Source organism: Rattus norvegicus, chromosome 12 (assembly GCF_036323735.1).
Source record: "Rattus norvegicus strain BN/NHsdMcwi chromosome 12, GRCr8, whole genome shotgun sequence".
NCBI classification, from domain to species: Eukaryota; Metazoa; Chordata; class Mammalia; order Rodentia; family Muridae; genus Rattus; species Rattus norvegicus.
Window position 1 is genome coordinate 25,809,373 of NC_086030.1, and position 24,836 is coordinate 25,834,208.

Below are 24,836 nucleotides of genomic sequence, written 5' to 3' on the forward strand. Positions count from 1 at the left end.
AAATAGTCCCTCTGGTGGGAGGGCAGAGGAGGGAAACATAGAGAAGATACACAAAGACAGACCTCACCAGGAGTCACAGAACAGATACAGCCCCTGGACTTTAAAAATGGGAGGTCCCTGCGATCTGGGGTCCACCGGCAGCCCAGGAGGGTGAAGGTCTGTGGTAGTGGTGGCCGGTGAGGTCCTGCTGGGCTGCTTCTGGTCAGCTGGCTGTACCTGTGAGTGTCAGAGTGCTTGACGGTGCAGCAGGCAGCGAGCACTGTGTTAGGTTGTCACGGGGATTAAAAACCACAAGGGATATAAAGGATGAGTCAGTAAACTGACAGCAGCTATTTTTATTTCCCCTGCCTTCTGGAATCTTCCCTCTTTCCTGTTCTTGGGGCTGCATGTAGCCGCCTTGCTTCCTTTGCTACCTTCCCATCTTCCTGATCCTCGCAGGAAGCACTTTCTTCACTTCACTCTGGGGAAGCCTCTGTCCACCACCCGCAGCTGGTCCTGGTACCTCTTCTTCCTAGGAGAGGTCCAAGCCTTGGAGGCGTTGCAAGTGCTCTGAGGGCCGGGACAGTTTTGAGGACCTCCATTCCCTTTTCTTACATTCCCTGCTAGGAGTCCAGTCTGTAAATCAGTCAGCTCCTGAGCTAGCAGGGAGGAAATAGGGCCCCCGTGTCATGGGTCCAGGGTTGTCCCTCCAGAGCGATGCTCTGAGCTCATGCAGTCTCCTTTCACAGCCATCCATCTCTAGACTTGGTGCAGCCACCCCTGAGAGCAGCACAGCTTCTCCTGTTTGTAGGGTTAAGATGGACCTGTCACAGTGCCATTAGACACCCCAGTGCAGACCTTCCCACTGCACAGACCATAATACTGCTGTTGGCAAGCATGCTGTAAGCACCGTGCAGGTGCACAGGGAGCTCAGGAGGAACCTGCTAGCAGACAGCCCCACTTAGGAATGGGGTCTGCCGGCAAGAAGCCCACACTCACCTTCTCCCGAAAGTCTTTTTGTAGTTTGTTTGTTCCTTTGTTTTTTCTGAGGCAGGGTCTCATGTAGCCCAAGGTGACTTCCAACTCATTATTAGTAGCTCAGGATGTCTTAACTCTTGATCCTCCTGTCTCCATTTCCCCAGTGTGGTGATTTGGGGAATGCACAACCACACGTGGGTTCTGCATGTGAACACCCTACCCACCCAGCCATATCCTAACCCAGGACAAACTGCAGTGAGTGTAATTTCCTGCCCCAAGGAGTTTTAATTGCTGATGGGGGGGTACAGAAGAGACCCCTAGGATATGGGGTCACTTCCGGTGGGAACAGGACTGGCTATGACTGAATTAATACCAGACCCCCCCCCCTCCCGCTCCCCATGTGAAGCAAGAGTTTGTGGTAATGGTGCTTGTTAATTGCCTGTCTCCATCCTTCAGGCAAGTCCAGACAGTTGCAGTGGCTCATTAGCTAGCTTTGTGTGATTGTAGATAGGGGCCCCTCCAACTTTTGGACAAGCTGGGGTACAGCAGATAGAGTTCCTGTCCTGGGGACTAGTGTGGGTAGTTGGGCGGCAGCACTTCCAGGCTTGTGTTTAAGATGGCCAGAGGCCATTCTCACTGAGGATTAAAATGGCTCCTTAAAACTACTCTGCTTTAGGCAGCAGGCCTTGAGCATTCAAAAGTTAACCACAAAAATATAGTCAAGGATGGCTCAGCTGGTTCAGAGGTAGCAGGCTTTGGTTAAATCCAAGTTCCCCAGGAACTCAGGCGAGTGGCGGATAGATGTCTGCTCTGAGTTTGACTTTCCTGGGAGTGCTTGGTGTCTTCACTTTGACTTATAACTCCAGGCAAAAACATCTTGAGAGCCTTTCAGAGCCTTTATTTGCTAATTAAAATGTGAGAAGGGAACACAGCTACAGGTAGGGTTGTAGTGCAAGGCACAGCTGTGATTTAAAACACACACACACACACACATCCAACCCAACAGTTTCAAAATGAAGTTATTAGCACTTCGCCTGTAACTGCGATGGCTCTTAACTTTCACAACCCGTCTCTTAAGCACCCCGCTCCCCTGCAACTCTTTTGAGTGTCTAGATTTTTTTTCTCATTTTGCTTTCTTTGCAGTGCTAGAGAGCAAGCCCAGGGCCTTGTGCGCATGCAACTGCTTAGCTGCAGAGCTTTAACTCCATGCTTCCCTTCCAGTTTCTGGCGTTATAGTCCAGTTCTCCTGTGCTTTTCCTTTTGTGAGACAGGCTCTAACTATGTATCTCTGGTGGCCTGGAAGTTTTCTATGTAGGTCAGGCCTGGGTTAGAGCTGATGACCCTCCTGCCTCGGTCTCCTGACTTCTAGGATTACAGTCATCACACTGGTTTGGTTTTTGAGACAAGACTTTGCTCTTGGTGTAGACCTGAGTAACTTGGCACTTGGTATTGTAGTCCAGGCTGGCCTTGGGCTTGGCTTTGATTCCCCTGCCTCAGCTTCCCAAGTGCTAGGATGACAAATATGCACCATCATGAAAGGGTTGGCCGTGTGTGTGTGTGTGTGTGTGTGTGTGTGTGTGTGTGTGTGTGTGTGTTATAGTTTACTAGCCACTCTGGGAGGTCTAGTTGTGTATTTTTATAGAAGAGAAAACTCTTAGGGAAATGCCTAAATTTTATCCAAGGAGGAACCAGCTCTAGGGTGGGGCCTGGGCTGCCTTGAGCTCAAGACACCTGGTTGTTCATTTAGAAAAAGCTTCAGAACATGAGTTCAACCCCCATAATCCATATTTTGTTTTGTTTTTAAAGAATCTGAGCATGGTGTCGTTCACTTGTCATCCTAGGGCTAGGGAGGAACAGGGAGATCCCTGGGGCTCACCCAGCCAGCCAGCCTAGCCTCCTAGAGGAACTCCAGCTACAGAGAAAGCCTGTCTAAAACTCAAGGTGGACAGCTCCTCAGGAAGTACAGCTAAGGCCAATACTACAGTATGAGCACACTTGTGTACACACACACACACACACACACACACACACACACACACACACACACACACGTGGGGCTATGTGAGAAAGCATCGGCTCCCAAGTGTTCAGCTGCTTGAAGAAGAAGGAAATACAGCGGCTCAGATCCTGAAAATGATCAGCAGCCAGATGCTCTCCAAGCTTGTTCTATATTCCAGACACTCCAAAACGTGGCTGTCCCAGCACGCATGCCTCAGGTGGCTCCTTTTTATTTATTTTATAGTTTCTGATTCATAGTCTAGATCTAGGCTGACAGATGTTTGTGGCAGGACACGCACACACACACACACACACACACACACACACACACACACACACACACAGAGAGAGAGAGAGAGAGAGAGAGAGAGAGAGAGAGAGAGAGAGAGAGAGAGAGAATCTGCAAGGCAGCTTAGCCGTCAGCGCTTTCCCAGGGAAGTAGCATGGAACCTTTGCCAGAGTGGCTGATGCCCTAACAAATTGATTCCTGCCAAACAATGGAGATAAATATTTTCAACAGACAGAAATGTTGGCTCCCAAAGTGTTCAAATTAAAGGCTTATTTCTGAAACAAATACTTTAGGAGGAAAACATTTCTACCAGCCTACATGGGATCAGGGTTATTCCTCTTGGCAGTGGTGTGATTATTTTGAGATTAAAACACAATGGCTTCCCTCTGCTTGCCTCATTTTCTCTAAGATGACCTGCTCACCCATCCTTGTTTCCTGGAAAAGGAGAGCTGCTTTGGATCTGAGTATGGGGAGGAGGCAGGGTGAGTTTCCCACAGAGCATGCACACACAAATCGAGCAACAGACATACTCAGTTCTTTCCCTCCTCAGGGGAATCTAGACAAAGCTGTACATCCATCTGGCCCTCAGTTTCCTGCCCACAAAATGGGCACCAGTAATCGCTGAGATTATAGTCATGTACCTCCATTCCCTCTGCTGGGGATTGAACCCAGGCCTTCATCTATGTTCAACAGGCACTGTACCCAGTTCTGTCATGACCCTTAGAACCTGGAAGGCCAGAAGACCAGCACTGTATAACAGAATTCTCTGGACGGATAGGATCAACAGTCTTTGTGTTAGCATTCGTCACATATTGCTTGTGTTCCTTGACATGTGGTTATTGTGACTAAGAAGCCAAAGCAGCCGTGGATTATTTCTGAGACAGGGCCCCATATAGCCCAGGCTGACATTAAACTCTTTATGTAGCTGAGGATGACCTGGAGCTTCCAACCCTCTCAGCTTCATCTCCCAAGTGCAGGGATGATGGGCATGTACCTCCATGCTCATTTGTGTAGCATTGGAGGCTTACCTTACCTCAGGACTTCATGCACACTAAGAATGCTACAACTCCAGCCAAGGAAAATTGCTTTAATGTACCTATGCAGCTGCTAGGAGCTGCAGTTTAGCTGCTTCAGCCTGCCCGTCTCCCTTAGTTTCATCCCTCGAGTCCAGTTAATATGCTGTTAGGTCAGTTCTCTGAAGAGCTCTCAGGCCTCTCTGCTGTGCAGACGTTCGGGTCTGTGTCTTCCTGGTGTGCTTTGGCTAGAGCATTGGGCAGGCTGACTTGAGTGAACTCATTTGTATGAAATTGGTTCTCTCCTTCCTCCATGTGGATCCTGGGGATCCAATGCAGGTTCTCAGGCCCTGCAGGTGACACCCATACTAGATCAGCTATCCCACTGGCCCTTTAAAAAAAAACAAAACAAAACAAAAAACCAAACAAACAGTCTTTTGCTATGTAAGCCAGCCTGGCATCAGACCAGGTTTTCTCCTGAGTGCTGAGAGTACAGCCGTGCACCACCATGCCCAGTCTATGCAGGGCTGAAGATCCAACTCAGAGCTTCAGACATGGCCGGTGGGTTCTCTACCAACAGAGCTACGTCTTTTAATGTACACTGAAGTGTACATGTGATCCAGGTGGCAGCGTGTCATATCAGTGACCAAGTGAGTAATGGAGTGCCTTTATCGCAGAGTGTATTCTACGTGAACTCTGAATGGCCCAGGCAGAGGGGGCCTGGAGGAAGCATCTCCCAGACACTTGGTAGCAGTGACTGGGCTGTGGCTGCCTCACCCCTAAGTTCATCTTGAGGTCCATGGGAGCAGCAGTGTCCATAGTGCCATGTTTCCTAGGTAGGGCTTTGCTGGAGGGGCAGTGGGTACTATGGTGTAGGGGACGCAGGACACAAAATGCACTGGACCCAACCAGCGGTGAAGGCATTTTCTCTTTAGCCCAGCACAAGACAACCTGGGATGAAACTAACTGATCTACAGGCAGACAGGCAGGCAGGCAGACAGACAGACAGAATCATTAGATATCAGGATCCAGCTTTGGGTGGCATGGTGAAGGGCTGGCATACTGCTGGTGAGGGCAGGATGGGTCTGTGGGCAGTAGTGAGAAGGAAGAGGAAGATGACTCCTGTTTGGATCCAAGAGGCTGAAGACAGAAGTCAGGCTGCCTCATTTGTGCCCAAAGAACCCAGTGCCTGAGGTGGACATTTCAGAAACAGTCCAGTATCAGGCAAGTCATGCTGTCCAGTTGATCTGTAAAGCCATACCCTTCTGTACGGCTTAAACGGCTGGCTTCTCTCCCTGCCTGACACTGCTGCTCTCAGAACGCCTGCTGTCTGAAATTCTGTATATTTCATTGCTCACCTCGGAACGCCGTCTCTCACGTCTCACTGTCTAAGAGTCTAGCAGGTATTGTATGTGGTGCAAGGCTTGTCAGATACAGCTGCGGTTTATTTTTGCACTGGATGGGAGGGTGGGTTGTGATGGGTGTAAAGCAAAGCTAAAACCCTCCAAATCTTGGGTCTCTGTTAAAATGTCCTCATCATAAGAGATTCACTGAAAGGCTTATCTGGCCCGGAACTCAGAGTAAGTTAGAGTGGCTAGCCAGGCTAGCCCAAGGAATCCTCTGGGACTACCATCATGACCAGCTTTTAAAAATTATGGGTACTGTGGGAGCAAAGTCAGATCCTCATGCTCACATGGTGTCTTGGTTTCTTTTTCTATTGCTGTTATAAAATACTTTTGTAAAAACAACTGTAGGGAGGCAAGGGTTTATTTTAGCTCACAGTTCAAGATATAGTCCATTATCGCAGGAACATCAAGACAGGAGCTTGAAGTGGTGGCCTTATATCTCACATTCATAGCGAGAACCAGGTATGGGTGAATGTGTGTGCTGCTCGGCTCCCTTCCTCCATTGAACAGTGCAGGATCCCAACCAGGGAATAGGGCTCGCCTCTCTGCCGCAGTTAATGCAGTCAAGATGTCCCCACAGGCACGCAGAGAGACCCATCTCCTGGGCAAGTTTAGATTTTTGTCAAATTGACAATTAGCACTTATGGTCACATGCACCTAACACTATCAACTTAAGGCTCTTCACAGTCTTAAGCATGCAGTACCACTCTCACCAAATTTGGGGGTTGTTGCTGCTCTGCAGATGTCTGTGGGGCCCAGAAGAGCAGCAAACACCGCTTAGACTATGGTGTGTCTCACTAGACCTCTCCACCCTTCTCTAGGAGGAGCTTCAAGGCACTGCGTCCATTCTGTGGATGACATGGCTTGGCGAAGGCCACCAGGCACAAGGAGTATGCATTCTAGAGCTGAAGTTCCTTGCTGTTTCTTACAAACCAGGGAGGTGTTTCTTAACAGAATTTGGAGACCACAAATTATCCTTTCTGAAGTTAAAAAAGATGTTTTTTACATTTACTTATTCTGTTAGTGCTCCGCGTGTCTGTCTGGGTTCTGTGGCACCTTGTGGTCGTCCAAGGACAGTGCTGTGGACTTGGTTCTAAGGCCTGGGGATTGAGTTGTCAGGTTTGGCAGCAAGCGCCTCTACCCACTGAGCCATCCCGACAGCCCGTGATATCCTTTCTCATTTACTCTGGGTCTGCCGAGGAGCAGGGTGTGCCCTTGAGATTAGGTAAACCCTGTAAACACAGCCACGGGGTGCTGTAAGATTATGGGAAGAGTTTTCATGCTTCTTGGTTGACCTTAATTTTAAAGGGGAATGAAGATGGCCATCTGTCCCACATAAGATTATTCACCAAGGTTTACAACAGAGTTCCTGTCACCCGAAAGTCCCTGGGAAGGTCATATGCTGGCAAGGACTTTTCTTGCACACTTACCCACTTTGCCCCTCCCCACCTTTTTTGTTCCCTTAGTTAGAAAACAGTGTTTTTTCTCTTCTTCACAGATTTTATTATTATTTTTGTGTATCTCTCTGCCCCCTTTCTGTGGATGTGGGTGGGTGTGGGTGGGTGGGTGCCTATAGAGACAGAAAAGGATACCAGATCCTTCGGAACTGGAGTTACAGGCAGTTGTGAGCCTGGGTCCTGGGAATCACAATCAGGTTGTCTGGAAAAGCAGCAAGAGCTGCTGAGTTGCCTCTCCATCCTCCGTTCCTCTTCCTTTTATGCAATAGGACTTTTCTGTGTAACCCAGTCTGGCCCATAAGCCTGTATGTAGACCTTTATCCCCAGCTCTGTGGTCCCTCCTAGGCCTACCTTTCAGCTCCATTTGTCCCTTTCCCCTCATTGCTCCATGCTGATTACCAGCACAGCCCCTACCAGCCTATCCCAGTGTTTAGTGGAGGAGATTGATATTGGCAAGGCTGCTGGTGTGGATCCTCTTTCCAACTGCCCTGTCTTTACCGTGACCAGATGCCTTTAGGATCTACTGGCAGTCAGGCTGATTCTGCAGTACTGTGGCTTCAACGTAGGGACTCCCTAATTCTCAGAAGTGTCACCCCATATCTTTCTCTACTGCAAGAGGGTTTTAGAAATCCTGAGCCTGTGTAAGGTGTGTGTGTGTGTGTGTGTGTGTGTGTGTGTGTGTGTTTGCAATGGATAACTTGATTCCTGTGGTGTACATATTTAGGGGAGGTCATTTTTACACTTCTCATTGAATAGACAGACACACCTGCTGCTGTCTGACCCTGGCCTGCCCCTCACAGCCCCTTTGACCCCTTCTACACAGAAGTCTGTCGGTCTGCTGCTCTGCAGATGGTACTCTCTTGTCCACCGCTGGTCCTGGGTTACACTGACAAGGTTCCCAGTGTCTCTGAAGCTGTTCATGTTCTGTCACATAGAACACAGTTCAGGGTAAGTCCTGAGAGGGTGAGCACTTAGTCTACCTGTGCCCCAGTGTAGTGAAGGCAGAGAGAGGCCTTTACAGAACCGTGCCTTCCCTTCCGAAGGATTCGCTCTCTTCCCCGGTTTCTCCCACTTTTTCCCACCAGCACATTTCCTTGTCTTGTTGATCTTTCCTGCTCCTCTCTCCGTCTCTGCTAGACAACAGTCCCCTCAGCTTGCATGGTTTATCTGACAGTCTCCAGAGCTCCTACCCTGGTCTAGGATGCTGGTGGCAGCGTGAATCCAGGGCTGAGGCCAAGTGTGTGGCTTTGCTAGTAAAGAGAAAGTATCCTTGATCTAACAGTTACTGTGCCCTGAACTTGAGATGCATTATCTTAATTAATCTCCAGAGAAGGGACACCAACTGACCATGGCTACCACAGGCTATGGGAGGGAGGAGTCCAAGTTCCTGTCCAGGGTTTCCCCATGCCACTGATTGAAGGACTTCTCATCCATCCATCCATTCATTTCACAGCACTGGGGATGGAACCCAGGGCCTCTTACTGCTGGACGATCTTTCTATGCCCAGCAATGCACCTGGCTCCTCACTGGTGTACACTAGATCAGAACTCTACCACTGAGCCACACCGCCAGCGCCTTCCTAGGGAATTCTAGACAGAGCTCGACCACTGAGCTAAGCTCTCAGCTCTTGACTGGAGGATTCTAGACAGCTCATGTACTGCTGACTGTATCCTTTGCCCCTTATGGTGGAAATACTCTAATGCTGAGCCACACCTCTAGTCCCAGCCAGATATTTGGGGGGTCAGGGGGAACTAGAAGAGGCAACAGGAATTTGATGGATAGCTGAGACTGAGTCCCAAATCTTCATTCCTTTGAAACTGGAGCATCTCCTATTAGTCCAAACAAATGTGGGAGCTAAAGTATGGGTGACCTGCCTGTGTAGTGATCACGGAGGACTGCCTCTCTGTATACAGCAGCTCAGTTTTTACTTGCACTGATGTCACTGACAATTCCTGTGAGCTGTAGCCGTTCTCATGGGTTTGACAGACAGTCTCTAAGGAGACAGCATCTGAAATCCATTCTCAGATTAAAGGTAGCGTTTGGGTCAGCAAGAAGACTCAGTGGGTAAAGAAAGGTGCTTGCAGACTGGAGAGATGGCTCAGTGGTTAAGAGCACTGACTGCTCTTCCAGAAGTCCTGAGTTCAATTCCCAGCAACCACATGGTGGCTCACAACCATTTGTAATGAGATCTGATGCCCTCTTCTGGTGTGTCTGAAGACAGCTACAGTGTATCATATAAATAAAATAAGTAAATCTTTAAAAAAAAAAAAAAAAGAAGGGGTTGGGGATTTGGCTCAGTGGTAGAGGCAAGCGCAAGGCTCTGGGTTCAGTCCCCAGCTCCGAAAAAAAAGAAAAGAAAAAAAAAAAGAAGAAGAAAAAGAAAGGTGCTTGCAACCAAGACTAATAGCCTGAGGTTAGTCACAGGACACACAGGACAGATAGAGAGAACCGACTCCCCAAAGTTGTGTCTCCCTCCCCCTGCCCTGTCTCTGTCTCTCTCTGTTTCTCTCTGTCTCTGTCTCTCTCTCTCTCACACACACACACACACACACACACACACTCACTCACTCACTCACACACACACTTTAAAAAGGGTAGAGATAATGCAGAGTACTTAGCTTGTGTCACTGATGCCTCAGTTAGGGCACTGATTCTGATTTGCCAAGAGGCTGCAGTGGTCTAGGGAGACCCACCCAATGGAGAGCCTGGCCAGTGGTATACAGAGGCTTGTCCTGCAGGCTTGAGGAAGAGAGCCTCAGCAGAAGTGGGTGCCCTTCAGGCACATTCTGATTATAGCAAAAGGGGGGAAAAAGACACGTTTTTAGGATGAGTAATTTCAAAATCATCATTGGTGGTCTCAAGACTCATTTAAAACATTACATTTCCACTCTTGTGTGTGAGCGTGTGTGTGTGTGTGTGTGTGTGCACATGCAAGTTTGCACCCCATGGCACGTTTGTGGAGGTCAGAGGACAATTTGCAGGAGTTGGTCCTTTATACTTTGTGGGTCCAAGAGATCAAACTCAGATTATCAGGCTTGGCTACAAATGCCTTTACCTGCTGAGCTATCTCAACAACAAGACTGAGTTTAAACATCCTCCCCGCCCCCTCTTCTTTTCTGAGACAGGTTTCCTATTTAGCCCAGGCTGGCTCCAAACAAGGTGCTGCCAGCTCCAGTGGCTTTCACATAGGTGTTCTTCGGTTTGTTCTCTTTTAAATGCATTTCATTTGGTCCAGAGGCTGGAGTCCCCACAGAGAGAAACTTGGAACTATTAGGAACCCTTTGAGGATCTGTCATAGACAGAGGTAAAATTCCCCAAAGTTCAAGATAAGTAGCCATACCTCTGTCCCCCAGGACAAGGAAGGCCTGTATGTATGTGAGCTCACACACGGGACATGCCAGTAGCCATCTGCTCTCCATGATGATCCTGAGCCTTGGCTGTGCCTTTGGAAGCTCTTCTGAGGAAGGGCTGGCCAGTGGAATGACCTTGAGGGATGAAGAGGACTGTCACCAGGTTCCATTTTTGATTTGGCATACATAGCTTGGCTACAAAGCGTCAAGAGGTGCCATGTAAGCCACATGCTATTCAGGGGCCATGTGCTTCAAAAGCCACAGTTTCACCCTGGACCTTGTCATCCAGTCATCTAGGGAGGGACCCCTTTGAAAAAGAAAACCGTTTCTGTATGAGGTGCTGTATTGCTCAGATGCTTCTTAGTGGCATTTCTAGTGCTTTCCACCTTGTTGGATGTGCCAGGTTATGAGTTCATGTGTATATTGCCAGTCCTGCCAACCTGGGACCTAGGGTCATCATAGGACAAGGAGGTTCTGGCTGGGCTTTCTTCACTTCTCTCCTTTACCCACTCTGGCTAGTGAGAACATTTTAAAAGACAAAGCTGTTTGGCAAAAGATGGCTCATCTCACCTCCTTTCTCTTTTTTGCTAGAGATGGAACTCCTACAAGTTAGGCACATACTGTGCTGCTGAGCACCAGCCCCAGCCTCTCCCTGGAGGATTCTAGGCAGGTGCTCTACCACTGAGCCACACCCCCAGCCCCTCACTGGGGATTCTAGGCAGGTGCTCTACCACTGAGCCACACCCCCAGCCCCTCACTGGGGATTCTAGGCAGGGGCTCTACCACTGAGCCACACCCCCAGCCCCTCACTGGGGATTCTAGGCAGGGGCTCTACCACTGAGCCACGCCCCCAGCCTCTCACTGGGGGATTCTAGGCAGGGGCTCTACCACTGAGCCACACCCCCAGCCCCTCACTGGGGATTCTAGGCAGGGGCTCTACCACTGAGCCACACCCCCAGCCCCTCACTGGGGATTCTAGGCAGGGGCTCTACCACTGAGCCACACCCCCAGCCCCTCACTGGGGATTCTAGGCAGGGGCTCTACCACTGAGCCACGCCCCCAGCCTCTCACTGGGGGATTCTAGGCAGGGGCTCTACCACTGAGCCACACCCCCAGCCCCTCACTGGGGATTCTAGGCAGGGGCTCTACCACTGAGCCACGCCCCCAGCCCCTCACTGGGGGATTCTAGGCAGGGGCTCTGCCACTGAGCCACACCTCTAGCCTCTTACTGGTTTTGAATGATAGACCACTCTCCCAGACATTAGTGTTGCTATGCTGGCCTTGAGCTCCCAAATTGAAATGATCTCCCTTCCTCAACCTGTCAACTAGCTGGAACTAAAGGCCAAGAATCTCATTTCCCCAAGAAACAGCCAGAATACACACCTCAGAGTAAGTTCCTTCTTCACTTGCTCCTGAGAACAAACACCAGGTCTCTTCTGTTTCTTTCTGGAAATCATTAGAGTCTGGCTAGCGTGTGGAGAGTCTTTGTGAGGTATAAGTCCCATTTGATGATTTACTGATTTTGACTAGTTATGTCTTGATGACCATACTGTCTCATGTTCCCCATAGCATTTTTGGTTCTATGTAAAAAAAGAAAAAACACCCCCCCCCCCCCCCCAGTTTTTAAAAACCACCACAGAATCATCCATCGGTGCCTGTGCCAGATAGTGCTGTCCACAGGCAGTGCATTGGTTCCAGTTTCTCCCTTTTTTGCATCTTAATGCCTTTCAGATGTGGGGACTCTCTGTGCTCCTGTTTCCATGTGACCTGTGACTCATGGGCTGATGATTCTGTATTTTGGTCCCTCATCGCCCCTTCTTCTCAACACATTAGATTCTCTTATTAGTACGTCATCGTCTTTGACACTTTGAGAATAGACAGACTCAGTAGATAATAAAATGGTATTGGCCTTGAGTTTTATAGCTGTCTACTCCCTCCGTCTTGTTTCTGGAGCTTGAAAATGCTGGTCTTATTCTCCTTCTAAAGGATCTGGTGGGGGCTGGGGAGGTGGTCCAGTGAGGCAAGCACCTGATACTAACCTAAGTATGAGGACTTGAATTTGGAGCTTCGGCACCTGTGTTAGGTGCGGCAGTGCAGGTCTGTAGTCCCATCTCTGGGGAGAGGATACCAGTGAATGGATCCCTGGAGCTCATTAGCTACCCAGTCTCACTGAGTCTGTGAGCTTCAGGTTCAGTGAGGGACCCTGGCTCAAAAAGTGAGGGGACAGTGATTGAGAAAAATTCTTGCCACCAATCTCTGGCCTCCATATGTGAGCAAACACACACACACACACACACACACACACACACACACACACACACACACACAAAAACACGGTTTTCTTTGGAAGCAATTCAGTCTAACTAAGACTTTGAGCCTTCCAAATGTGACCAGCCCTATCTGGAGCAGTGGAAGCTCCACACATTGGCGGAAGGCTCAATCTACTCACTGTGTCAATCTGTTTCTGTGGTGGCAGGAGGCAGCACAGTATTAAATTTGGAGACCCCTGTTGGCTCCTCGTGTTGGTTCACATATGTTTGCAAGGTTGGGTAGAGGAGTGAGGTGGAATCCCATAGAGTCTCTGACTGCCAGTAGCAAGTGGCCCCAGGTGCGCTGGCTTTGCAGTGTAATGCTGGAGGTGGGTTCCTGGTCCCCAGGCCACCTGTTCCACTCAAGCTGTCTGATCCACCAGTCTGGGAGAGACCTCAGAATCAAAGGAACAAATACCTCGGGGTCTGACCTATGGCCTTTATTTTGTTTGTGGCGTGCGTGCAGATGCCTCTCTCTGTATATGTTTGGATGCCAGAAGACATCCTCTGTTGCCACTCCTCGGTTACCATCTATCTTGTTCTGTTTTGAGACAGTTGCTCATTACAATGGGAGTTGTTTTGTAGGTTGGATGGCTAGTAAGCTCCAGGGACCCTCTATTTCCTTTCTAACATCAACCTTACATATAGCTTTTTATGTGAATGTTGAGATCTAACTCAGGTTATGTGCTCACAAGTCAGCTGCTTTACTCACTGAGCTTTCTTTCCAACCTTATTTGTTTGTTTGTTTGTTTACTTACTTTTGGTGCCAGGCTGGTCTCAAACTTGATTTGAAGCTGAAATTGGCTTTGAACTTCTGATCTTCCTGCGTCCACTTCCTGAGTGCTAGGATTACAGGACTTTATCACCATGCCAGCAACCCTGTGCTCTTTGTCCCCCAAAATGTGTTCATTAGCTGGGAAGGCTAGAACCCCTCAAGTTCCCTCAATATTGAACACCCTGTTGAGTTAAAGAAGCCAGGATATGCAACTTGTGCTATTGCTGGAGACCCCAGATTTCTCCACAGCAAGCAGCAGGATCCCAGGATCCCTGTTGAAAAAGCAGCCAGCACCGGTTTTCTGTTTTTCCAAGTTGTGAGTGTGTGTGTGTGTGTGTGTGTGTGTGTGTGTGTGTGTGTGTGTGTGTGTGAGCTCGCCTGTGCCTGTGCCTGGAAGGAAATATCAACTTCTCCCGTTCCTGTCATATTTCAATATTGGCTTTTTTCCGCCCTTCTCCAAGTCTCCCGTTATAACTTCTTCTGCTGCTTAAATATAGCCGTCTAAGTCCTCCTTCTTGCCAGATTGTTTATATTTTTGCAAGCCTTCTGCGTTATCTGCGGCTGCTTGCTTGCCTCTCTCTCCATCCCACTTCCCCACGTTGGTGGCGGTTGCTCTTTTTCCCCTGCCTCCTCTTCTCTGGGATGACTTTCAAATGTGGTCTATCAAAACGCCCAGTGTTTCCCTCTTTTCTGCAGTAGCTTTGACATCTGTTCTTGAATGCTAGCCCACAGTATTGCTTTGGATTTGCTCAGCTAGGATTTGTTTGAATGCCAGAAATACTAAAGGGAAGAGTGTGGCATGAGGCTTCTCCCCACCTCACAGTTCCCCTCTCCACATTTAAACTGTCTTTAGATTTCTAAGTTGACAGCATGCTGGTTGGTTGTTCCAGCTCTCTGTCATCTTGTCTGGCTATGAGCCACACCATCATGGCACCAGGGAAGCATCACAGGACGGCTTTCTGGCCTGCTGGGTTGTTTCCACTGAAAAGGAAGCAGGAGGCTGGGGATGTTGTTCAGTTTGTAGAGCGCCTACTATGCAGGGACCCCTGGCATTTCTTCTCAGCACCACATAGAGTGGTGGCACATGCTTGTGCTTCCAGCTCTAAAGAAGAGGAGGCAGGAGGATCAGAATAATACGTCTACTTTAGTAGGGAGACCTTCCCTTTACTTCACATTCTTCTGGAAAGTTCTACAAGACTCATTGACTTTCACTTCCCATCCCAGTCTGTCTCAGGGGTATCGGGGAAGATACCCCTGTGTATCAGAAGACTCTGAGCGAAGGACACCCCATTCTGCCACCAGTTCCCTTCCATGTGCCCCTCTGTGCTGTTACGTGAGTGCCTCCAGCTCTGGGGAAATGCATTGCACATCTCCTTTTAAGACTTACAGATTTTCTGGGGATTCGGGATGTGGCTTTGTTGCAAGAATGCTTGCCCAGTAAGCATGAAGTCCTGGGTTTTGTCCCTAGCACTGTTTAATACCGGCCTATGACCCTAACAGTTGGGAAGAAGGTAGAGTCAGATTGGGAATTCAAGGTCCTCTTCAGCTCTATATTGAGTCTAAGGCCAGCCTGGGGTCCATGAGACCCTGGCTCTCAGGGGAAAATCATAAATCGTCTTAGGAGATAGGTAGGCTCTGGGGGCTTTCTTGGCTTTTTAGTTCTCTCAGAAACAGGATGATGGAACCTGCTGTGGATGGCGGAGTCAGTAATGCCACACAAAATATTCTGCTCTGTGTGTTCAGTAACTGAATTTACTTGACAGCAGGCTATTCGGTGGTTAGCCACATGGCCTGTGTACCTGCTGTGAGCCTGGAGCTCCATCCTGGGCCCATCTGCTGTGGGCTGCTCCAGGCAGCTCCTCATGGCAGATTCTCCCGGAGTCTTCAGGGCTGGGGCACAGGTTCTCTGACACTCTGGGGGACTGATTGCCCTTCAGAACAGAGCCCTCAGACCTGGCCAGTCTTTTGGGAACCTACCCTGGGGGTTCTCAGACTCCAGGGCACGTGGAATGTTTGGGGAAACTTGCCTCTGAAAAGCTTACAGGATTATAGAAACAATTATTCTTGGGATTTGCTTTTTAAAGGTCCCCCTTGCTAATAGGTTAATGGTTACAATTGGGATGCCTGGCCTAGTGTAAGTCTTCAAGAAATATTTGTTGAGTGGAAACAGACCGTCTGTTGTTCCCTCAAGTCTCAGTTTCATACTCTAGTAGGCCAGCCATGTACAGTTCCACTGGGGGAAACACCGTGCTAGGCACGTGGACCACAACTCAGGTGAGTGGCCTAGAGAGATGTAGGGGCATTGGCCCAACTGTGGTTTAGCAGGGAGACAGTTACTGTGTTTGTTGCCACAGGGCACTGTACAGCATGCGAGCAAGTTTGATTTTCTCCATCTAGTGTCTGTGGACGGGTGCCGGGGAGTTGTATTAGTCTTATGGCGCTTACATTGTCCTTGAGAGCCTTACTTCCTGCCCCTGAGTTTCCCAGGGACTCTTCTCTTTGTGTAGGCCCAATACACACGTCATCTCTCCTGATGGAAACTGCGCATTGTAATCTTGCTTTTCCTTTCTGGATCTCCCCACAGAGAGAACTTGATGCCACCGCAACAGTATTGGCAAACAGGCAAGATGAGAGCGAACAGTCCAGAAAGCGGCTCATTGAGCAGAGCCGAGAATTCAAGAAGAACACTCCAGAGGTGAGCCGGGACTGTGTCACAGTCTTCAGAAGGGGTCTTAGGACCCCTGGGAAAATTTAGAGCATTTGTTGAGACAATTCCTAATTCTCCAGAGAAATTTTGTGGCAAGATGCATGCTTCTTTGTTTGGATGCCTCCACCACCCTGGCCAAGTGTGCGCCTCACCCAAGCCATGGGTGTGTGGAGTGGTAGTTAGAATCACTAAGACGTCTGTTGAAACCAAGTGCAGACATTGCCTAGGCTGGATACAGCAGCACCAGGCTCACGCTCTGTTCTAGCCTCTGATACTTCAGGATGATGTTAACTGAAGCCCTTATGGGGCCATTGTTGGCCACTAAGTTCAAAGATACATGGTACCAATATTTCTGCTAAAACCTTGTTTCCACTGTTACGGGCTTTGTTGAACCTCTGTGTTTCCTGACACAGGTTGGTAGGAGTAGTGGGAGTACACTCTTTCTAGAGTCTGGGCTTTTCTTTTAAGAGTGTGCTGGGAGTCATATTAGTGACTTTTCATTTCCATGACAAACATACCTGGCAAGTAGCTTAAGAGAAGTAGCTTAGGCTCACAGTGTGAGGGAGCGCTGTGGTGGGGAAGGCATGGCAGCAGGCGCTTGGCTGTCTGGTCCATTCTGCAGTGAGGAAACAGATGAATGCTGGAGCTCAGCTAGCTTACTCCTTCTTATGCAGCCTGGCCCTTCCTCCACTTTCCAAGTGTAGGGATTACAGGCGTGCACCACTGCCCTAAGTTTATGTGATCCCAGGGATGGCATCTGGGCAAGAGTTCTGCTGGCTGAAGCGCTCCCTCATCACCTGAATCCTTCTAGCTGTTGTTTCCTTTTGTTTTTTGAGAGAGGTGCTCCCTGTATAGCCTAGGCTAGCCCTCAGACCCACAGTCAGCCTCCTGAATACATCACCACAACTAACTTATCTATCTATCATCTTTAAAGGATTTTAAGGTCAGAGTTTAGATGTGAGTGGAGATAGGGATTCAGTTAGTGTCCTAGGATGCTCAGAGGGGAAAGATGGGGATCTGTGATGGCACATGAAACAGTCTGACAGCGTAGAGGAAGGAGCTGTCGCCATATGTGTGGAGTCCTGGGTGAGTGGAAGGCTTGGGTCTGGCAGTGGGACTAGACCACCAGCTAGCTTTGTTTAAGGTTGCATCTAGTTATCTTGGTGACACTGGTCATTTCCAGTAGTTAAACCACCCAGTCATTCAACTTTTAAAATTAAAGTTTTGTGTCACCAGGTCAATAAATTCATAAATATTTAGCAGTGTTAGTTATATTATTTTAATATAAAATTATGGCTAATGTGAAGTAGATTGCAGTTATTTTGTAAGTACAAACTTTCTTTAAAAAGCTTCATTTCCTATGGATTTAAAAACATGAATTATCTACATAGTGTGGTGATAGGATCTCATGGAACCCCGGCTAGTCCAATCCTCGCAGTGTGGCCGAGAATATTGTTGAATTTCTGCTCCTTTTGCCTCCAGCTCCCAAGTGTACTGAAATTGTAGGCATACAGTATCATGTTTGATTTCCTTTATACTGGGGATCGAACCCAGGACTTCAAGCATTGCAAGTCCTCCAGCCATCTTAGCCCCATACCTCACCCTCCATATAGAATTAATAGCTGCTCTTTGAGTAGACCAGTTATTATCTCAAAGAAACATTTTTATTCATAGATTTCTACCTTTAATATTTTCATATGTATGAAAGTTTTGCCTTCATGTATATCTGTGTACTACATGTGTGTCTAGTGCCTAAGGAGGCCGGAAAAGAGCTCTGGATGCCTTGGAACTGAAAGTGTAACCATTGGGAGTGCTAGGAGCTGAACCCCAGTCCCTGCAAGAGCAACAGTGCTCTCAGCCACTGAGCCATTTCTCTAGTCCCAGATGGGGTTGTCTTGAAGCCTTAGCTTTCCCTGTTGTTTGCTTTAGGTGACTTGATGACTACATGCATTTCTGAGTAATAATACACTGATTTAAAGTTCTAGTATCATTATTTGTCCCCTAAAAGATGGTAACATCAGGATACTGCTTACAGAGCTTCTGGGTACATCTGGACATGTACACACATGTGTACAATAGGGGCATGTTTGTGTGTGCTTGTGAAAGGCTACTTGTATACCTGGTATCTGCTACCCATGGTGTGTCTATTAATTTGGAAGCCCAGTCTTGTGACACATACTTGCCATCCTTCTATTGAAGAAAGTTGAGGCAGTAGGATCTTCATTTCCAGACCAGCCTGGCATAAAGAGTGAGTTCAAGATCAGCCTAAACAACTTAGTGAGACCCTGTCTTAAAATAGAAAGTAAAAATAGGGCTGTGGGCATATACTTCAGCAGTATAGTGCTTGCCTACAGTCTCTTTGTGAGGGGCTGGGGGCCATAAAATGCTTGCCTAGCATGCACAAAGTCCTGGGCTCAGCCTCTCGTAATATAAAATAAAACAATCTGGTATTAGCTTAAAACACTGGAGAATGCTTTAGGTGCAGTGGATCTTTGCTTCATAAAGCTAGCTCAGGGGGCCCTCCTTCCCAAGGAAGGAAGGAAGGAAGGAAGGAAGGAAGGAAGAAAGAAAAAGAAAATCCCAATTTAATAGCTATCAGTTTAAAATACTCCCCTGGGTGCTTTGTCTGATAGTTATATATGGACCACCTTCCGTGTGTCAGACCGTTGGGTCCTGGGGAGGGAATCCTAATCCCGTTCTTCAGAGTTCCTTATCTCTTCCACCAGGCAGTGGCCATGGCCATGTGGCAAGCTGAGTGCTGGGACCCCATAACTGGCACAGTCTGTCCTTGCATCATGCACATACCCATGTGACAGTATTCTCTGTACGAGCCACAGATGGCTCAATGACCTTCCATGTAGATAAATACTTCTGCTTTTATGAGTTTTGTTAGAGCCATGTCTTTCTCAATCTGCCTGCCTGTTGTCTGTCTGTCTGTCTGTCTGTCTGTCTGTCTGTCTGCCTGCCTGCCTGCCTGCCTGCCTGCCTGTCTGTCTGTCTGTCTCTGCCCACCCCCCACCCGTTGGATGGTTTGTCTGTTTGGTTTTGGTTTACCCAAATCCCACGGCCTCACACATGCTCAGAGAAGCCATAGCACTGATTGTCTTGTGACTCAGGTCTTTGTTGGTTGAATGTGATTTCAAAGACCAGATTAGTGTCTTCAGTGCCTGGTGCTTCTGGAAGGAGCTTGAGCACTCTGGTGTTTAGATGAGCTTTGCACTACATCAGCCATTTTTGATTGGATAGCTAAGAAAAAAGCTGGGCTGCCCTGCAAGCCACTCCTTAATTGTCTTTTCTCACCCAATTGTTTTTTGGTTTTTTTTTTTCCTCTATCTTAATATGAAAAAGAAAGGAAGAATCTCTCTCTCTCTCTCTCTCTCTCTCTCTCTCTCTCTCTCTCACACACACACACACACACACACACACACACACAGAGATCTCGTAGCATGAGTGTGGACAACCTCAATGTTGGTAGTTCTCATCTTCTACCTTGTTTGAGACAGCAGAGGCCTTTAGTTTTATGCTGCCTACAAGATGGTAGCTGTCCTGTAAGCTTCCAGGAATTCTTGTGCACCTGCCTCCAGTATCACTGTAGGGTTACTGATGTGTGCGGCCATATCCAGCTTGATGCAAGTTCTGGGGATTCAAACTCAGGTCCTTACCCTCATGCCAACTTCCACTCCCATTTTTAGGTTTGTATTTCTTATTCACTGGAGCATGCTTCCTAAGGATGCCAAGCCTACTGTGCTATAGTTCCATGATGCTGTTTACATATGACCCTCTCTGGCTCCCATATTTGGGAGAGGAGTTCAGCCCCAGCCCTGACTATTAGAGGCCCAGCTAGGGCAGGAGATGGCCACTCACCCATCTTTACTGTCTCCACCAGGGCAGGTGAGTCCAGTGTAGAAACCACGGCCCCAGAGCTTTGGTGTCTGATTTGGTCACTGTTTTGTGACAGGGAATATTCTCTGGGCCTAATATAGCATAGCAGTTGCTAATTGGCTTTTATTTTCCAGGGGTCAGAATCTTAACTTCCCTGTGCCACACCACCTTAGGCCTGGGCTCTTTTCTCTGATTTATGGTCACTAATTCCCACCTCCCTCCCTCCCTCCCTCCCTCCCTCCCTCCCTCCCTCCCTCCCTCCAAAAGTTCTCATGTAGCCAAGCTGGCTTCAAACTTACTTCAAACATGAAGTACTTCATTTCCCTGAGTGCCAGGACTACATGCACCTGGTGGTTTGTGAGGCGCTGGGAGTGGTGATCGGGGATGAGAGTGCATGGCAGGCAAGTACTCTACCAACCAAGTTCTATCCCTAGTCTGCCTTTCAGGCTTTGACAGGGTCTTATGTAGTCCAGTCGGTCTTGAACTAAATATGTAACCAAGGCCGTCCTCGAACTCCTGATTTTTCGTCTTCCACCTCCTGAGTTCTAGCATTGCAGGTAAATAGCTCCATACCAGGTAGGTGTCTGCATTCTGGCACAACATTTTAAATGCTAGATTTGGGACAGTGTCGTCTAGGATGTGGAAGGAATTCTAGCACCATGGTAGAAGGAAGCTAGATTTGTGGATGACTTCTGTGCTTTAGCACATGGGCTGTGGGAGAGAGACCTCTGCTTTTTGTCTATGGGAAGGAAGTGTTGTCAAAGTTATGGATGAAGCAATGAGCCTCACATCTTTACCTTTCACCCTTCTGCAGAGGTGAGGAGTTAGAGCAGGAGGAGGAAGAGGCAGAGGAAAGATGAAACCAGGACTGTGGCTCATGTCTGTAATCCCTGGACCATGGTGGCTGAGATCCGAGGGTTGCTATGAGTTTAAGGCCAGCCTGGAGGAAAGTAAGACCCCAGCATTAGACAAATAAGAAGGAACGAGTAGAGGGTAGTAATACTTAACTGTGGCTGGGACCCAAGTGCATTTAGTCACTGCTCTGCTGCCTTTTATAGCCACGCAGAAGTGACTCAGCCTGGAAAAAGAGAGTCACTTAAAATAAAGTAGCCACTCCAGTGGGGCACATCTTGTTCCTATGCAGCCAGCTGACTGGAGCCTTTTGGGGCACCTTGGCCTGTAAGGGGGGGTGTCTGGGAGAGGCGTGGTGCTCAGGTAGGGGGGGATCTTACTATTACCAGGTTATGTTCAGGAAGGCCACATATGACCGTGATACTGTTGGTGTGTGTGTGTGTGTGTGTGTGTGGGACAAACACATTCTTATATGTGTGTGCCTATTGGCCGCTCAATACTTGTCTTGTGTTCATTCCATTGCCAGACCTAGAAGGCTGGTGTGACTAGAATTTGCCTGTCAGGTTTCACTCCCACTACATGGGGTTTCTCTGTGTAGCCCTACCTGTCCTAGAGCTCACTTTGTAGACCAGGCTGGCCTCAAACTCAGAGCTGCTTGCCTCTGCTGGGATTAAGGGCATGGACCACCACTTCACTTTTGTGTCAGTCCTCCTCTAAGTCCAAACCTCCAGACTCAGTCGAGCAAGCACGGCAACTGGGTTTTTCTGTTCCACATTGAACATGTTCAGCCAACTGCGTTGGAAACCCACAGTGGTCCCTGATGTCACTGACTGTGGTTTTTAGGGGAGAAGCCAGGCCAGAAATGTCTTGCCAGATATGGGCCTCTCAGCAAGGACATTGATGCCTAGAGGTGCTCTTAGCTAGTCACATTCTAGGGACATGAGCACCCCTGCCACAAGCAAGAACCCACTCTGGGGATTTGAGGACCTGTCTGTACCACTCTAGAGAGTCTGTAGCTTCCTCCATTTTGGGTGCTTGGCATTCTGATAGCACTGAGATTACAGATGTGCCCGGACCTTTGCATAGGTGCTTAGGATTCGAATTTTAGTCTTCTGCAGATATAGTAAGCACTTTACCAACGTCTCTGAGGCCTGCTTATTTTGAGGCAGGGTTTCACCAAGTGACCCAGAGTAGCCTATCATTGTCGTCATCATTGTCGTCGTCGTCGTTGTTGTTGTCATCATCGTCATCATCATCATCGATAAATTCTTCTCTTTGTGGGGCTGTGGGAAGTCTACAAGCAACTTTTTAGTTCATTGTTTTCTCCTCAGACGTTGAAGAGAAATGAAGCACAGTTTTGCTTCATTGCTAAGAGGTCACTCTAGTATCTGGCAGAATCATAAAGCCTGAGTAATCAACCTGCGTGTTTAATCATTCTAGAATCACCCACCATAAAGTTGCAATACAATACGATTTTAACTAGACAAAGCTTAAAAATTAAATAGAAGCTTTTAACTGTTACCAGTTAAACATGTTTAACCAGTACAAAAAAAAAAAAAAAACTTAAGCAGTAGTTTTCTTAGTTCTGAAGAGACGCCAGGGGAAAAGTTATCCCAAGGACCAAGTGCAGCTCAAGCTACAGTATTCTATCTAGCTCGTTCTAGAAAGAGTCTGCAGGAGGCCTGGGAGGGCACAAAGCAGTCCTGAAAGAACAGAGGGGCCCACTGGGTTGTTCACAAGCATGGGTGAGCACTACTCCACACCCATGGTGACCTCTGTTGCTGGGGGCTTTCCTGTGCAGAACTATTCTCTGCCTGCTTCCAGGGGTCTTGTCTTTTCCCAGACTACCATTGCAGATGTCTAGGGGCTTTTGATCCTGAACAAGGTTCCTCACTGTTTCAGATTTTATGTTCTTTCCTATAATCTAATGAGTAGCTCTCACCATATGTGTGGGGTGAGAATAGTTCAGTTTTGGGATATTTTTCAGATTTGGGAATATTTCTGTAGCCCTTTATCAGCTGCACATCCTTAATTTAAAACCCACAGATCTCCACATCCACAGTGTTTGGAGCATGTTGGAGGATTTGAGGCTTCACATGTTTGGATTATGGGTGCTCTACCTCTGATATCCAGCTGCTAGAGGGGAGTGATTTAGCATGTTCTAAGTGTTCAACAAGTATGTTTAGACCCCTGTCTCCCCTAAAAATAGCCCTGGGTTCTTTCTAGGCACCAGCAGGTATAGAGAAGGTTACAGCTATCAGCAGGAACAGGCAGATAATGGCCAACTAAACAAATGGTACACACAGTAACTTCAGGTGATAGACACACTGAAAGAGCCCTTTCTGTAGTCAACCTGTCATCCCAGACACTGGGGATGTTGAGGCAAGAGAATTCGGACTTCATAACTAGCTTGGGGCACTTGATGAGAGCCTGTTTGAGGAATCCGCTGGACTTGGGGATATTACATAGTGGTAAAATACCTGCCTAGCAAAACAAAAACCACAGGACTATACCATAGTGTGTGCTCATGGGTGGGTGGGTGAGGACACTTGAGGAACTGAGATTATTTTAAAATCCAAGAGTGTACACCTCCTTTTGTAGCATCCCTACCCCCAAACACAAACACACAGATATCACCAGAGACACTGAAGTCACTGTTGGTACATTTGGGTGGGCCATTTGTCAGTGGGCTCCTTCACATTTAAGTAAAGACTTAATTGTGTTGAGCAGAAAGACATCAGATCCCATCTTTTAGAAGATCAGGGACTGTTTCTGAACTTTACTTCCTGACTGCTGGCATTGGAAGAATTCTTACATGATCCATGAAGAGTTTCATCTCCCAGTGTCTCTGTTGTGCCTGGTTGAAGACAGCAGGCCCACCCAGGATCCCACTGTACCATACACTCTATGGGAACAACAGACGAGGCCTAGGTCTCTGAAGAGCCTTTAGAACCGACAGCCACTCCCCGTGAGCTGTGTGTCGCTTCCTCTGGGTGTCTGGCATTTCCAGAGAGCTATTTTAAGTATCATGGACAAATTATCTGAGTATTTAACAGCTGTGAAAAGAAAAGGATTGTAAAGAGATTTACGTGGGCTAGAGTTTTAATGGTGACCTCCGTGATCCTCCATATTCCCATGGAGAAATGGGACTGATGGTCCCAGATGCTAGGTTGAACTGCTTCCAGAATAGCATGGCAAAGTCGTGGAAGCTGAGTGCTTGTGCTGAGCATGGCTTTGAGAGAAGACATTGAGTTCAGGAGTAGATTCTGTTTTATCTTATTTATTTTAGAGATGAAACAGGGCTTTCTGGATGCTAGGCAAACGCTCCACCAATAAGTCTCAGCCCAGTCCCTCACTGGAGGATTCTAAGAAAGCACTGTACTCAGGAGCCACACCCCAGTCCCTTGCTGGAAACGTCTAAGTGAGTGTTCTACCTCTGAGGCACATCTCGTCTTTTAAATTTGTATTCTGAGGCAAGGTCTTAGAATATAGCTCAGGCTAGCTTTGAACCTACAATCCTCCTGCCTCAGCATTACAAGTAACTAGGATTGTAAATAAGTGTGCGAGGTGATAGGATATGTTTGGATCACCATGGATTACTACCGACCAATATTTGCTTTTGATCTTAACTTTCAAACCCAAGTTGCATAAAAAACGGACCCTGTAAGAAACAGTTCAGGCCTGATTGACAGACTAGAGTAATTTAACTCATATCCTGGTGGGTTAGTAGCCACAGTCGAGTTGGCGTTCCTGAAGGAGTCCTTAGATGGGAGTCAAGGCTTCATTCTGGTGCTGCTGCTGCTGCTGACTTGGTTTGCAATCTGATCAAGCCCCATCACCT

General features: G+C 48.0%; 1 protein-coding gene across 27 annotated transcripts in view; it reads left to right on the forward strand.

Annotated features, from left to right (window-relative positions):
* Nucleotides 1-24,836, forward strand: part of Cux1 (cut-like homeobox 1) — a 334,105-nt gene that overhangs the window by 80,980 nt on the left and 228,289 nt on the right. For 24 of the 27 annotated variants that reach the window (XR_010056362.1, XM_063270998.1, XM_063270996.1 and 21 more), the window contains exon 2: nucleotides 16,139-16,249. The exons of the other annotated variants lie outside the window; for them this stretch is intronic. Coding sequence is in view for 23 of the 24 variants with exons in the window: in XM_063270998.1 (XP_063127068.1) it covers nucleotides 16,139-16,249 (111 nt within the window). In the remaining variant the exon portion in view is untranslated. The remainder of the gene's footprint in view (nucleotides 1-16,138; nucleotides 16,250-24,836) is intronic. 27 annotated transcript variants of the gene reach the window in all.